This window comes from Idiotropiscis lumnitzeri, chromosome 8, assembly GCF_059441095.1.
Source record: "Idiotropiscis lumnitzeri isolate Australia: NSW breed Sydney's pygmy pipehorse chromosome 8, RoL_Ilum_1.0, whole genome shotgun sequence".
NCBI lineage: Eukaryota > Metazoa > Chordata > Actinopteri > Syngnathiformes > Syngnathidae > Idiotropiscis > Idiotropiscis lumnitzeri.
The window spans coordinates 1470001-1486877 of NC_142398.1; the positions used below are offsets into that span (position 1 = coordinate 1470001).

The window sequence follows — 16877 nt, forward strand, 5'->3', positions numbered from 1 at the left end:
GAGCGCTTTGAGTGTCCGGTTGTCCAGAAAAGCGCAATATTGCTGACATGACATTCAATTATTGTCAGGTGGAGGTGAAATTTCCTCTAACGGAACAAATAAAAAGCTCCAACGCAAATGCGGTCAGACATAAAGACTTTGCCAACTAGTGGACTTTGCCAACTAGTGGATTGGTTATTATGGGATCATTTAGTGGTGCATTTGTGACTGAAATGACAATTACTTTTAAAGATTTCTCTCATTTGATAATAGTCCAGACCGGAACACATCTACAAACTTGTTTTCCATCGTACTGGTAGCGCCACCGACTGTCTAAAGAAAGTAAATATTTCATTCTTTGATGTTTTTCTCCTAAGAGGTTAACAAGCTCTACCTCATATTTGCTTGGCCTTTATGATGTCAAAATACAAAATTTGTGATTCTTCTCAAAAAGCTATGGGCGTGGCAACGCACAGTTCGCCAATAAAAAAAAGCAGCCCCAATTTTATGTTTCATCTAGAACTGTGAAAATTTGGGATCATATTTAACAGGCCTACAAAAAAATCTCCTGGAGTCATATGGTAAACTTAAAAGAATGTCCGCCATTTTTGGTTGGTTTCACCATGACTACAAAATCTGCTGTAACTTGACTCAAATGATAATTACTTCTAAAGCTTTCTCCCATTTGATAATAGACCAGCCCTGAACACATCTACGAACTTAATTTTTATTGTAGTGGAAGCGACAACTACTGTCTAAACAAAATATATTTTTTGGGTGTTTTTCTCCATAGAGGTTGACCAGATTTTCTTTATATTTGTTCGAAAGAGATTTTTAGGCCTTCATCATATTGCAGCACATAATTTGTGAAACTATGTAAAGCTGTTGGCTTGGGAACTCATCAAACTTTACACACGTATCAGGCCTGACAATCTCATCAATATTTTATTCAATTATTGTGACATTTTTAAAAGATGGCTCGGTAGTGCTCCCGAGAAATATTTAAATATATATTTAAATAGGGCGGCACGGTGACCGACTGGTTAGCACGATGGCCTCAAAGTGCAGAGGTTGTGGGTTCGATTCCTCTCCGGCCTTTGTGTGTTTAAGGGGCATGTTTTCCCCATGCCTGCGTGGGCTTCCTCCAGGTACTCCGGTTTCCTCCCACATTCCAAAAACATACATGGCAGGTTGATTGGACACTCTAATTTTCCCTTATGTGTGAGTGTGAGCGCGGATGGTTGTTTGTCTACGCCAGTGCTTCTCAATTATATTCTGTCACGCCCCCCCTACCAAGAAGAAAAGAATTTGCGGCCCCCGCACCCTCCACCACCAATTTTTTTACATTTTGTTTAGTTTTTCAGCATGTGACCAGAATAAAATCTCTTTCTAACCAAAATGGCTGTGTCGGAGAAGTTTTTTCCATCACCAACTCTGCTATGCTTGGCGACCCATCCGGAGGGAAGCTGAGCCAGACCCACACATCAGCAACAAAATTTACCACACTGCCTACTGGCTGAAAGAAATATTTTGTTTTGTTTTTATTTGGTTTATGTTATTCTGCCAGATATACTGTAATACCTCGCTACTTCGCGGTTCACCTTTCGCGGGTTCAGTGCTTCGCGGGTCTAAAAAAAATATTCAAAAATTAAAAATATCAAAAAATATTAAATATATTATCCATAGCCGCTACACCGCCTCCTGCATCCCTTACGCCACCTCCTATAGCCACTACGCCGCCTCCTGCAGCTTCTCCTGCATCGTCTGTGTCAAGCTCGCTTGTAGCGAGGTGAGGGAGGAGGACCCAAAATGCACGGAAGCCAGGCAAGGGTAGCTTAAAAGGAATTTAATGAGGGAACTTAAGAGGGCAAACCAGGTGCTGGGAGAAAACAAACTGACGTGACAAAGTGCAAAATAACGAAGAGGAACTAAACAGAACAAAATGACAAGGAAAACAGGGACAGTGACAAATAACTTATGCACGAGAACGAGAACGATATCAGGACTCGGCCATGACAGTCAGGGAAAGGAAGCAGAGGGAGCAATGTTCCAACGCCAAGCAGTCGGTCCCGAGCGCTTAAGTAGTCCTGGTAATTATGAAGTCAATGTGAAACAGCTGCGTGACTGACGAGGAACCGGTGTGTGGCTGGTGGGCGCGTCTCTCCAGCCATGATGACACGGGACGGGAACGAGCGCTGGAAGAAACGCCCCCACTCAGCTGGGACAACAAAACAAAGACATGGCATGACCGAAACGGGACGTGACAAAAACAAACAAAGACCTGACATGACCGACACGGGTCATGACAGTCTGCGCCGTCATCCGAGGAGCAGTAAAGCTCTTCATGCGCCTGTGCAGTCATTCATCGTTTTTAACTCATCGTACTGCACAGGTCTTTTCATCAACTACGCTTAGAAGAACTTATTTTAAGAGGTCAGTTAAATTTTGTTTTTGTTAAGCTCGTGGGTAGGCGAGGTAGCGGGGAGGACCCAAAGATCCGGGGAAGCCAAGGCACGGGTAACTTGAAGGGAGTTTAATTAACGACAAAACGAGGGAACTGGACAAACACAAACGTGGCGGGGTGCGAAAATAACAGAAGGTGAACAGAACGTGACTAGACCAAAAAGTGACGGGGAGGAAGGACAGTGACAAGTTACAAATGAACATGAACGTGAACGAGAACGGGATGAACGAGCAATCGGGGCAAACGCGTATAGAGGGTCTAGCGGGAGCAATGCACAGACGCCAAGCAGTCGGCACGGGGTGTTTAAATAGTCCGGTAATTAACAGTACAAATGAGAGTCAGCTGGGAGGCTAACGGGGAACCGGTGTGTGCGTCTCATCAGCCGGGCGAGACAGGGCGGGAACGAGCGCTGGCGTAAAACACCCCCACTCAGCCGAGAAAACAACAACACGAAAGCATGGCATGGGACGTGACAATAATACTAATCAACAACCCTGACATGACCGAGACGGGTCATGACAGTTTTATTGTTTGATTGTTTAACACGAATCTCTCTCTCTACACCCATTTTCTATATGGTATGGTACAATTTTATTCATGTACAGGTATTACTGTAATCTTAAACCCCCAGAAATCGAAATTATAAATATTAATTTGTTGCGCAAAACGACGGACTAATTATGTTAGCTAATTGTAGTGTTTGCTTGTTTTTGAAAGCTGATAACGAAAATTGGTTCTTCGTAAGTAAATTGTTCGGTAGAACAGTGTTCTAGACCCTCAATTGTTATTGTAAACAGACAACATATTTTACAGGTTTTTTTTTGTTATAACATGAATGTCACTCTCTCTCTCTCTACCCGTATATATATATATATATATATATATATATATATATATATATATATATATAATTTATTTATTTATTTATTTTTTTTAAGCATTTTTGAAGGTGCGCCGCTACTTCGCGGATTTTCAGTTTTTGCGGGTGGTCTCGGTCCCCATTAACCGCGATAACCGGGGTATTACAGTACCTCATATTTGGTCGGAAGAGTGTTTTGGCCTTTATGATAGGGCAAGATGACGATGGTGCATTTCACGAAAAGCTGTTTCCAGGGCAATGTTCTTGTCGCCAAGGGTATAAACTTTTTTGAAAACTCATGGAACTCTGCAACATCAGCCTTGTCACTAGCATTGATATTTCATTAGGTTATTGTGTGATTTCACCAGAAATGGCTCAACGAAGCCCCAGCAATTTTTTAGCGAAGACGCCTCGGTTGTACGTGTCAACAAGGTCTAGCAAAGGTTGGAGACACATGTAACAGCTTGGGATCTACCAACTGTCTCAGAAGCCCTACTCTACACTCAAAAGTAGGCCATTTTTAATTTCATAGGAATTATATCTTATGAAAATTGTTTTTTTCTATCCCAACGTGCCATTGCCCCAACCTTGCTAGGGCTGCGAGGGCCCTTCATTCTATTTTTTTTTTTGCTTTTTTACTAACGTTTATGAGTGTTCAGTATCGGATTTAATATATTTTAAGGGCAATTTTTGTTTTGTTTTATTATTAAAGTGGGAGTTAGATAAGGAAGGTGTGCTGATCAGTTTGACAGCTCGTATCGCCTTAAGGGTTTAGGGGGGGTTCAGGGGTGGGGAGCTCACGCATTGCAATATTATCATTCACGGTTATTTTGTGATGAATAATAAATTGTCTTTGCTTTACTTTTTGTTCTTGGGGCTAAATCCTGTCTTAATAACATCACAAAGGGGATCAGCATGACCGGCAACATAGATTTTGTAAACTGGAATGTTTGAGCCACCTGGTAAAAAGAAAGTACTGGGCGGCCACCTGAAATGATTGAGGGCAATGATGGCCTTTCTCCAAGAAACACATCTTCGAAGGTCAGATCACTCCTGTTTGAGTGGTGGGTGGGTGGGGCAGCGTTTCCATTCTATCTTTCAGGTAAAGGCAAGAGTAGCTGCCATATTGATGAATAAAAATTTATCTTTTAAAGGCATTTAAAGTGATTTCTAGGCTACAAGTGTATCCTCCATGAAAGCGTGTTGATGCCTTTGGATATTGAAAGGGATGGGATGTCATCTTAACCTTTAAAGTGAATACAGCAGCTTTTGTTACTTGAGAGTAGCCATAACTAAACAATATAAGGGCCTAATGCAGCACAATTTTGAAAAGTTGCTGATTAGGACAAAGAAAGACCTATCTCATTATCAGTGCGGGTTAATGCCATCAAGGTGACGGTATTGCTCAGTTATTTATACCTGTTTCAATGTCTACCCGTTTTAATTCCTGGCTCAGATTTCAAGAAATTGGACTCAACTATATCTTCTTACATATGAAACAACAAACAGCCACGTTTGCGTAAAGAATTTTTACAGAGTGCTAAACGTCAGGGTGGTATGGCCCTTTCTAACTTTCGGTTGTATTACTGGGCAGCTGATATAAATTGTATGGCATATTGGTCAGACTTTCACCTTGATGATAATGGGCCTATTTTTGTGCAAATGGAAGCACTTTATTCATCTCATAGCCAGCCCTATCCAGTACGTCACGGCCTTTGACTGTTGGGGCTTTTAGAAATAATCCTTTATTTTTTGTCGCGAGTTCCTTTTCGACCTCGTCCAAAATAAATGGCGTAGCCAGAATATGTGCAACAGTGATCTTTATTGTGCAGCCCTTCCAAAGTGAAAAGTCCCCAAAAAGTCCAAAAACCCAGAAAAAAGTGAAAAAATAGTAATTTACAAAAAATAAGTGTGTATATCTATATATTTACAAAACCACTGAATGGAGTTTAACCACAACTACCCTATCAGCTACGTTGCAAAATGTGTCAATGTCTCACTCTCCGGCACTACCTTCACTGCAGCACCTCTCCTCCTCTCTCCCTCTCTTACCCAAACAACCCCCTCTATATATGCTTCGCCCCTCCCCTTGGGCATCACCTGACATAATTGTTGCACAAAACAGACATATTTAAGCAATGCGGAAGCTCCCCCTCTGTTTGGTTTTCCTCTATGTCGTGTCCTGTCTGCCGCGACTCATGACTGGTGAGTGTTAATTTGAATGTGCGCGCGTGTGCATCCTTGTATGCTTCCATCCATAATAAAACTACCAAGTGTGCGCCCTCAGTCGCTCTATTAAAACTGTGACTGACGTGGTATTGATGTGGTGCCAGGTGGGTGCGTATGCATTAAACGGGGTGGAAATGAATGCATCAGTATGGGAATGTGCGGTGCATGTGTGTGCGCAATTACGTCCCCGGTACCATGCTGCACCGTCCTTATTGACGGAGCTGCTCCATCACAGCAAGTAAATTGGCGTATTTCGCGACTGTATCGACAAGTTTGCAGCTATTGAACAATCAACCAAGATAGCATTTAGCAGCCAAAGTATTAGCAACCACCGGTCACCAGATTGATTAGCGATGTTCAAGCTTTGTTTTCTGTCGGAGGAGAAGGAAGAGCCCCACCTCTTTTGCTTGATGCTACCCCTGTGCAGTTCCCCCACAAACAAAAGCATCCTAGCATTAGAAGGGTTAGAATTAAGGTTAATTAATTAAAAATTAATCAATAAATAGAAAGTTTATTAAGTTAAAATGAAGGGTTCAAGTCATACTTATTATTTTCTGATGGGTCCTGGCTGTTATTTGTGCCTATGCACAAAACCGAGTACCCTTCTTGGAGTACCTTTGAGGGTGTGCTGAAGAGCAGTTAAGGTCAAGGTTTAATTTATATGGCATATCTAAATCAGAGTACCATGAAAAAAAACACAAAAGAGGAAAAAAATACAAATTAAAATTAAAAACAGAGATACAAATGTCCAGCTCAACTCATGTTAAACTCCAGCAGAAATAAATGTGTTTTTAAGAGTGACTTAAAACATAAAACAACTTAAAACAGAGCAAATGTTTAGAGGGAGCTCATTCCAAAGTTTAGTTCTGGGGTGTCAAGATCCAGTCTTGGAGGGCCGCTTTCCTGCATGCTTTCAATCTCTCCCGGATGCAACCCACCTGATTCAAATGATCATCAGCAAGCTCTGAAGAAGCCAAATAAGTATTCTGCTCATTTGAAACCGTGAGGACCAACAAGGTCAATGGCATGGTCAGGTTTAACAAACAGTTCAATATTATTTTCATGCAGGTTCAAAAAATTTTATTTCAGCCAATCTTTAATTTCCTTCAAACAGTTTTGAAACTGGCTGCTCCTTCGCCTTTTCCCCGGAAATCCCTCCCCAATGGGTCGTAAAAGCCGTCTGCCGGCTACCTCCTTCAGCCTACTGACCACTCTCACGCCCTTCGTGTAAGTTCTCTCTTTGGACCTGCCAAGACCCTCTCTTCTGGCCTCCAGGTCCCCCACCGGACTGGACCCGCCAAGACAATCTCTTCTGGCCTCCAGGTTGCCCACCGGACTGGATCCACCAAGATCCTCTCTTCTGGCCTTCGGGTCGCCCACAGGACTAGACCCACCAAGACTCTCTAGGCTGGCCTTCCCTGATCGGTCGATAGTTTTGCTTTTTATTTAGAATTTAGTTTCATGTTTTCCTTGTGTTCTGTGGTATGTCTCATTAGATTATCGTGTCCACCTGTGCTAGTTTGCCCCATCCTTTGGATTACCCAATTATTTCCCTTTAACACTATGTGTCTTATCCAGTCCCATGTTGTCTCATCTGTTTGAATTTTTTTAACTTTAACTTTCTTTCTGTTTTCGTTGGTTCCTTGTCTTTGTCACATCTAACTGCTGTTGTTTGCTGTCTTAGTCCTAGTCAAGCAGGTTTCCTCTGCTTATGCTAGTTTACGCAATCCCTGGCATTACCCAATCATACCCCTATACACTTTGCGTCTTGCTCTGTTGTTACTCATTGTCTTGTCTGTTTGTATTTAGTTTCCTGTTTTCTTAGTCTTTATTGGCTCATTGTCATTGTCTAGTTTACCTGTTGTTTGTTTGCTGACTTGATCCAAGTCAAGATGTTTTCCGAGTGTTTCTTCAGTTACTTTAATTCTTCTTGTTTTGGACTTATGTTTATTTGGTGTTTTGGATCTTGACATGTTTTTTTTTCTTTCCTTTAGTTTCTGGGCACCAGTAGGTGGCCCTTGAAGGGGGGTACTCTTGTGACATATCTTTATGTATCAGTTGCCATGCGGGTGCTATGGTCCTTTTATGATCTGTTCTTTAATTATATCATTTGGGCTTGATGCTTTAGAGTATTTAAGATTGAGTTATTCAGTGACACATTGTCAGTACGTTAAGCTTTCTTCGAGTGAGGATATCAGCTTTTTTCCATGTGTTCTGAATCCAGCCCTCCACGTTTTTCCTTGGAATTTTTGTATATAAAGACTTTTACAACACTTTTGTCTGCTGTCTGCTTGTGGGTACGAATCCCACTCAACAAGTGACAGATCCCCTCTACAGTGCAAATATAATAATAGAAAAAAATGGCGGGGTATTTTAAAAATGCAGTGCACATCCACAGGCTCCAGGATCTGGAGGGAATTTAAATGAGAAAAATATGGTCAGATTTTTTATTAACCCGAATATTAGGAAAAAAATGCTAGAGAATGTGGACACATGGATGTTGATTCCGCGCATATATCCTGGTTTTGCCAAGGACTACAAGTATACTGGGATGAAATATGGTGTGCTTTAAGAAAAATGATGGGGTATGAGATACCGAAAACATGTAAGATACTTTATTTAGGGAGTTTAAGATGGGTTATAGAACAGAAGGGAGATGAGTATCTTGTTAAAAAGCTTCTGACAGAGAGTAAAAAAGTGATCATGAGATCCATCCATCCATTCTCTGTACTGCTTCTCCTCACAAGGGTCACGGGGGGATGCTGGAGCCCATCCCATCTGTCTTCGGGCAGTAGGCGGGGCCCACCCTGAACTGGTTGACAGCCAATCGTAGGGCACACATAGACGAACCATCCATGCTCACACTCATACCTTGGGGCAATTTAGAGTGTCCAATCTACCTGCCATACATGTTTTTGGAATGTGGGAGGAAACCGGAGTAGCCGAAGGAAACCCACGCAGGCACGGGGAGAACATGCAAACTCCACACGGGAAGCCGTAATCGAAGCCACAAGCTCTGCACTGTGAGGCCATTGTGCTAACCAGTCGTCCACCGTACCGGCCTATCATGAGATTAAGGTATAAAATTTATTGACAGACCGTGGAGCAGTGGATGTGCACTGTGGAAGAATTATTTGGAATGGAGAGAATCACACATCGAACACGACTAAGAGAGATTTGCTTTGAAGACAAATGGGAAAAATTGATGGACTACAGAACTAGTAGAAGAGGACAATGACACCACCATTGGACAATAAGAACTGGATGTACAGATATGATTTTAGACGTATGTTTTACCCAACACTGCAATTTGGTAAAAATCACAATTTTTTCTGTAGGAATTCTACTTCTTATTTTTCTGATGCTTTTGACCGCATTTTGTCCAACTCTTGTAATCTCTGTTGGTCGAACACTATTGGGAAGGTTTGCCACTGTTCCCAGGTTTCTGCATTTGTGAATAATAGCCATGACAGTGGTTTGCTGGAGCCCCACAGCCTTGGAAATAGCTTTGTGACCTTTTCCAGACTGATTGATTTCAATCAGTTTTAAAAATAAAATAAAATAATAAAATAAGTTTTATTGATCTGATCTCACCTTATGCAGATATCTTTTTAAACCATTGTCCAGAATCTTTGCGGTTAGCTGGACTTCAGTCAGTTGTGGCCGTAGAAATGGAGGCTGCAGACACACTCTCTCCACATACCTCTCTCTTGCCAAATATCTGCAGAGGAAACAAAAGTAAGTTTCAATCGGCCATTGACCAAAGCTACAGAGAAAAAGAGACTAGATGACTGACAAGAGGGAGGGTATGTTCCACTTATTCAGCTTTGAATAAATGCAATCAGGTGAAACCTCTTGGCATCCGTTTGCAGACGAGAGATGAGGAAAACAAGTACGCATGCTGTACATGGCAATATATGAAGGCGGGGAAAAATCAGGGATGCAGGCTGTGTTAAATATTTTTGCACATGCTGTAGGACATGGGTTAAAAAAAATAAAAAAGGCTTGGGGTGGGACACAAATGGATTGAAGACGGTTGATTAAGACACCTCGGGGCTATGTTACATGGTGTTTATGCTCTTTGTTTTAAGTGATTTCTGTCATCTTGTGACATTTAGCTGCAATTACAACCCCCCCTTTCAATCACTGTGTTTTTGCAGCATGATCCAACCACCTGCAAATAGTGGGGGTTCACTGCATTAAGTTTGAATGTATTGAGAGTAGCATTATGGCACATGCAGCAAGCACATCTGCCTCACAGTTAAAAGGTTCTGAGTTGAGGTATTAAAGGGGTCAGGTGTCCTGTGAGGCGGGTAGCGGCAAGAGGTAGGGACCTTGACGCTCCGATCACGGCTACAAAAACTCACTCTTGGGACATGGAATGTGACCTCTCTGGCAGGGAAGGAGCTCGAGGTGGTGTGCAAGGCAGAAAGGTTTTGACTAGATATCGTCGGGCTCACCTCCAGACACTGCTTGAGCTCTTGTACCATTCCTTTTGAGAGGGGTTGGACACACTTCCACTCTGGAGTTATCCAAGATGAGAGGCGCCAAGCAGGTGTGGGCATACTGCCCCCGGACTTGGTGCCTGTACATTGGCTTTTACCCCGGTGAACGAGAGGGTAGCCTCTCTCCGCCTTAGGTTGAGGTGACAGCTCCTTGGTAGTTGTATCATCTGATTTGCGGCCACATGTTTTGGACACTCGGCTGAGGAGAGGGACAGAGCTGTCAACTGTTCACCACATGGTGGTGTGTTGGCTCCAATGGTGGGGGATGATGCCGGTCCAACCCGACAGACCCAAACATCTTATAAGTGTTTGCTGGGAATGTTGGGCAGAATCCCCATCAGAAAGAGTTTCAACTCCCACCTCCGACAAAACTTTGCCCACATCCTGCGAGAGTTAGGGGACATTGAGTCAGAGTGGATGTTTTGTGCCTCCATTGTAGAGGCGACTGATCAGAGATGTGTGAGTATGAGTTCTATCAGGCCGTTTTGGCCTATGGTACTCTGGAGGCAGCAGAATGCAGGTTTGGCAGTAGCTGAAGCAAAAACTCAGGCGTGGGAGGAATTCGGTGAGGCCATGGAAAATGACTTTTGGACAGGTTGGAGGAAGTTCTGGTCCAAGTAGTACATTATCACTGTTTATTATGGAGATGGGATGCTGCTGACCTCGACTCGGGACGTTGTGAGTTGGTGGGGAGAATACTTTGAAGACCTCCTAAATTCCACCGACATGCCTTCTCTTGAGGAAACAGAGCCTGAAGACTTTGACGTGGATTTGTCTATCTCTGGGGTTGCAGTAACTGAGGTGGTTAACAAGCAGGGGGGTGGATGAGAGCTGCCCGGAGTTCCTAAAGGCTCAGGATGTTGTAGGGCTGTCATCGTTGACACACACCTACAACATTACGTGGACATCTGGGACAGTGCTACTGGATTGGCAGACCGGGATGGTGGTCCCCCTTTTTAAGAGGGTGGCCCGGAGGTTGTATTCTATTTACAGAGGCATCACAATCTTCACTCTCCCTGGTAAGGCCTATGCGTGGTTGCTGGAGATGAGGGTCCGTCGGGTGGTCAAATCTCAGAATCAGGAGAAGCAGTGTGGTTTTCGTTCAGGCCATGGAACATTGGACCAGCTCTATACACTTGGTAGTGTCCTCGAGGTGCACGGGAGTTCCAACCAGTCTACAGTTTGTGGATTCAGTAATGCATCTCTGCTTTTTGCAGATGATGTGTTACTTTCTCCAAACCGTGATCTCAAACTCTCACTGGAGCAGCTGGGATGATCAACAAATCTCAGATTTCGAGAATTTTGTGGTCTTGTTCACGAGTGAGGGCAGGATGGAGTGTGAGATCAACAGGCGGATTGGTGCAGCATCTGCTGTGATGCGGACCTTGTATTGGAAAGGCGAAGCTCTCGGTTGTACTGGTAAATCTATGTTCCTACCCTCACCTATGCTCATGAGCTGTGGGTCGTGACTGAAAGAACAAGATCTTGGATACAAACAGCCGAAATTAGTTTCTCCCGCTGGGTCTCCGAGCTCTCCTTTAGAGATAGGGTGAGAAGCTCAGTCATCCGAGAGGGACTTGGAGCCGAGCCGATGCTCCTTCACTTGAGAGGAGCCAGATGAGGTGGCTTCGACATCTGATAAGGGTGCCTCCTAGATGCCTCCCTGATGAGGTGTTCCAGGCATGTCCCACCAGCAAGAAACCCCAAGAACGACGCAGGAGACGTCTGGGAATGCCTGGGGATCCCTTCAGAAGCGCAAGAAGACGTGGCTGGGTAGAGGGAAGTCTGGGCTTCACTGGTGAAGCTGCTGCCGACCCAACCCGACACCTTATAAGTGTGGATGGATGTATGGACAGAAGATAAATGCAGCAAAAGTGCGCCAACAATGTCAAGGGGCTGGCACGCAGCGCCACAGATATAGCTGAGAAGGCAGAAGTGCACCTGTGATGTGCGTCAGGTTAAATCCTTTCCGTATATAAATAAATATGTCATGGTGGCAGCGCCCAAACCTGTTGGTGGGCACCAGCAATAAGAAACGGTATCAAGCTGAAGAAGGAGTCTTATTGAGCCTTTCTGACCTATGGCACTCCGAGGCAAATGCAGGGTACCGGCTGGCCAAGCTGAGCGCAGCTTCGGAGGTTGCAAAGCCAAAAACCCGGGCATGGGAGGAGTTTCGTGAGGCAAATGTAAAATGCGTCTGGATGTCTTGAAGGAAATTCTGGTCCACCATCCAGCGTCTCAGAAGGGGGGAAGCAGTGCACCATTATCACTCGTTTTTTACCTGTGATCCATACGGATCAAGTAAAACGATGCTGACTGGGCACGATCCACGGAATGGTTGGTGAAAAAAAAAATGTCCTCGTTGACAAAATCAGAATCATCTTTATTGGCTAAGTATTAACACAAAATGCCTTATGAAGTATGAGCTCCACTAATGTTACAGTAACAACTAACTATGATGAACAAAGACATGACGTAAATGAAGAAAGTCCATCCACAATGTAAGGCTTAACTTGTGCAATAGTACCACCCCAATGACAGCTGTGCAACAATTTGGAGAGTCAAAAAAGCAGAGATAAAGCGATCATAGGTGCGGTGCTTATAATACTTGTTGGTTATGTAGATGATCATTTTTGCACCATTTTTTGAGTGACCAGTAGCAGTACCTGTAATCCAACTTTGGGAGTGTGATTATGCAGAAGGTCTTGAGCGCTTAAAAGTGTCAGTGCTGTGGAAAATGATCAACGACAGATGTACAAGTATGTCGAGATCTGAAGCTACAATTGTCATGACCCGTGTCGGTCATGTCAGTGTTTTTGTTATTATTCTTCTTCACCTTCCTGCCATATCTTCATTCTGTTTATTTTGTCAGCTGAGTGGGGCGTTCCCTACAGCACTCGTTCCCCACCAGCCACACACCTGTTCCCCGTTAGCCGCACACACCTGATGCCCATCTGCTCCCCTAATTACTGGACTATATGAACACCTCACTCCAACAACTCATTGTCGGTGCATTGCTCCGTTACGGACTGTCACGACCGCTCTCTGATCTCGTTCATGCTCTTGTTCTCGCCCCCGCTCTCGCTCCCGCTCTCGTCCCCTAGCATTTGTCCCTGTCCTTGTTCCTCACTCTTTTGATCCGGTTTAGCCACGTTAAGTTTGCCTTTGTTATTTTGGTTCCTTAATAAATTCCCTTAAGTTACACCTTTTCCTGCTTCCTCGCATTTTGGGTCCTCCCCCTCCTCGTCGACCCCCGACCCTGACAGAATGCACCGACCAAGAAAGAAGGACGCCGCCGTGAGAACAACCGCCCTCATCAGCCTGCCGACCACGGTGTAGATTACCAACCGGGCAAACCTCCCCACCTCATCATCGACTCCGATGATGAGGAGGATTTCGAGCACCAAGACCGGGCACCCCCTCACTTTTTGGTAGTTCCCGATACCGAATATGATTTTGAGCACTATGCCCCCCACGTTTTTGTCGACTCGGACCACGAGGACGACTTCGAATACATCTATAATCTGTTAGATGCCCAGCGCAACCCGGACTCAGTTAAGACCGATCACCTTCCTCCCCCCGAACAGTTCTTGACACCCTTTTCCTTTGAGTTTTTTGAGACCACCTCCCACTCCACCTCGCGCGCTTCACGCCGCAAATCACGAAAGTCACGGCCACTTCGCTCACCTCGTTCACCGTCGGTTTCCGCACCTGACCACGTTCCCCCGTCATTTCATAGCTCACGATCACCAGCATCTGTAGTCTCGTCCCTCGTGTCTCCCGGTCCCCTGATTCCCTTTGGCGGCAGGCTGATAGGGATCAGGCCCCCCGTCTCGGCTGCGCCCGGGCCACCTGCTGCGCCCGGCCCGCCGCCGCCTCCCCGCCAGCGGCTGAGCCCCGTTCCGGCTGCCCGCCAGCTGCTGAGCCCCGTTCCGGCTCCCCGCCAGCTGCTGCGCCCCGTTCCGGCTCCCCGCCAGCTGCTGCGCCCCGTTCCGGCTCCCCGCCAGCTGCTGAGCCCCGTCCCTGCTCTCCGCCAGCTGCTGAGCCCCGTTCCGGCTCCTCGCCAGCTGCTGAGTTCCATTCCGGCTCCCCGTCAGCTGCTGAGCCCCGTTCCGGCTCCCCGCCAGCCGCCGAGCCCCGTCCCGGCTCCCCGCAGGCGGCTGAGCCCCGTTCCGGCTCCCCGCCAGCTGCTGAGCCCCGTTCCGGCTCCCCGCCAGCTGCTGAGCCCCGTCCCTGCTCTCCGCCAGCTGCTGAGCCCCGTTCCGGCTCCTCTGCAGCTGCTGAGTCCTGTTCCGGCTCCCCGTCAGCTGCTGAGCCCCGTTCCGGCTCCCCGCCAGCTGCCGAGCCCCGTTCCGGCTCCCCTTCAGCTGCCGAGCCCCGTTCCGGCTCCCCGCCAGCTACCGAGCCCCGTTCCGGCTCCCCGCCAGCTGCCGAGCCCCGTTCCGGCTCCTCGCCAGCTGCTGAGCCCTGTTCCGGCTCCTCGCCAGCTGCTGAGCCCCGTTCCAGCTCCTCGCCAGCTGCTGAGCCCCGTCCCGGCTTCCCGACAGCTGCTGAACGCTGTTCCGGCGCCTCGCCAGCGCTTCAAGTCACCCATCCAGCGGAGCACGTCTTGCGTCCGCCCCAAGTTCACGTTCCAGCGGAGCACGTCTTGCGTCCGCCCCAAGTTCACGTTCCAGCGGAGCACGTCTTGCGTCCGCCCCAAGTTCACGTTCCAGCGGAGCACGTCTTGCGTCCGCCCCAAGCCCACGTTCCGGCGGAGCACGCCTTGCGTCCGCCCCAAGTTCACGTTCCAGCGGAGCACGTCTTGCGTCCGTCCCAAGCTCACGTTCCAGCGGAGCACGTCTTGCGTCCGTCCCAAGCTCACGTTCCAGCGGAGCACGTCTTGCGTCCGCCCCAAGCTCACGTTCCGGCGGAGCACGCCCCGCGTCCGCCTCAGGCCCCTGTTCCGACGGCGCACGTCCTGCCCCCGTCGCAAGTTCCTGCCTCGGCGGTGGACGACGACACGCCGCCGCTTCTCGCCTCTGCCTCGGCGGCGCCCGACGAACCGCCGCCGCTTCTCGTCTCTGCCTCGGCGGCGTCCAATGAATCGCCGCCGCTTCTCGTCTCTGCATTGGCGCCGCCTGACAATCCGCCGCCGCTCCAAGTTCCTGTCTCGGCGGCGCTCGACGATCAGCCGTCGCCACTCCAAGTTCCTGTCTCGGCGGTACCCGACGATCCGCCGCCGCTCCAAGTTCCTATCTCGGCAGTGCCCGACGAACCACCGCCACTCCAAGTTCCTGTCTCGGCGGCGCCCGATGAACCGTCGCCGCTTCACGCCTCTGCCTCAGCTGCGCTTGACGATCCGCCACCGCTCCAAGTTCCTGTCTCGGTGGCACCCGACCATCCGCCGCCACTCCAGGTTCCTGTCCCGGCGGCGCTCAACGAACCGTCGCCGCTTCACGCCTCTGCCTCAGCTGCGCCCGACGATCCGCCGCTCCAAGTCCCTGTCTCGGCGGCAACCGACCATCCGCCGCCGCTCCAAGTTCCTGTCCCGGCGGCGCTCGACGACCTGCCGTCGCTCCAAGTTCCTGTCTCGGCGGCGCCCGACGACCCACCGCCGCTCCGGGTTCCTGTCTCGGCGGCGCTCGACAAACCACCGCCACTCCAAGTTCCTGCCTCAGCGGCACCCGACGGTCCGCCGCCGCTCCAAGTTCCTGCCTCGGCTGCGCCCGGCCCGCCGCCACACCAAGCTCCTGCCTCTGCTGCATCCGGCGTCCCGCCGCTTCTCGTCTCAGCCTCGTCAGCGGACTCCATGTGGCATTCGAGTTCTCCCGGACGTCCGCCTGAATGGCCGCGGTGGGACTTATTGATCTGGCCACCTGCACGGCCGCCTGAAGGGCCACGAAAAGACTCGCTGGTCTGGCCTCCCGGACATACGCCTCCCGGACATACGCCAGACCGGCCTCGAACACGTTAAGTTAGCCTTTGTTATTTTGCACCCTGCCACGTTGTTTGTCATTATTTTGGTTCCTTAATAAATTCCCTTAAGTTACACCTTTTCCTGCTTCCTCGCATTTTGGGTCCTCCCCCTCCTCGTCGACCCCCGACCCTGACAACAATGGGCCGTGCGGTAATAATGCCCCATTATGTGTGACGTTGGCAAACATTTACAGAGTTCCACTATCGAGTTTGAGTCCACTGTTTAGGGCAGGGGTCCTCAATCCTGTTCCTCGAGGGCCGGAGTCCTGCAGGTTTTCCATCTCTCCCTGCTGCAACACAGCTGATTCAAATGATCAGATAATCAACAAGGTCTGCAGAAGCAATATAACGATCGCTCAAGTGTGTTGCACCAGGGAGAGGTGGAAAACGGGCAGGACACCGGCCCTCGAGGAACAGAATTGAAGACCCCTGGTTTAGGGAGTTAATGGTGAGAGGAAAGAAGCTGTTTGAATGATTGCTGGTTTTGGTGCACATGGTTTTGATAGCGCCAACCTGAGGGGAGGATCTGGAAGAGTCAGTGCTCAGGGTGTGGGGGGGTTTCAGGAGAATTTTCTGTGCACTTGTCTTGGTTCTTGAAGTGTGCAATTACTCAAGAGTGGATATAGGGGTACTGATGACTTATTCCGCAAGCGTAACTGTCGGTGGCAGTCGGATTTTGGCCTTTTTTTGGCGGCCACAAACCAGTCTGTGATGAAGGACATCGTTACCCAGTTTGTTGTGGGTTTTTTTCCAACTTCATTGAACCGTATTTTCGCGACCATAAGGCGCACTTTAAAGTCCCAACTCTTCCCCTAAACAAACGAGGCTTGTAATGTGACACGCTTATTATATGGACTGAGCAACTCTCTCGACCATTGAGCCT

General features: G+C 47.9%; 1 protein-coding gene across 7 annotated transcripts in view; it reads right to left on the minus strand.

Annotated features, from left to right (window-relative positions):
* LOC148331475 (palmitoyltransferase ZDHHC5-A-like) overlaps positions 1-16877 on the minus strand; it is a 97408-nt gene that overhangs the window by 16467 nt on the left and 64064 nt on the right. For all 7 annotated transcript variants that reach the window (XM_088301836.1, XM_088301834.1, XM_088301837.1 and 4 more), the window contains one exon: positions 9126-9252. In XM_088301836.1, coding sequence (XP_088157962.1) covers positions 9126-9252 — 127 coding nt within the window. The remainder of the gene's footprint in view (positions 1-9125; positions 9253-16877) is intronic.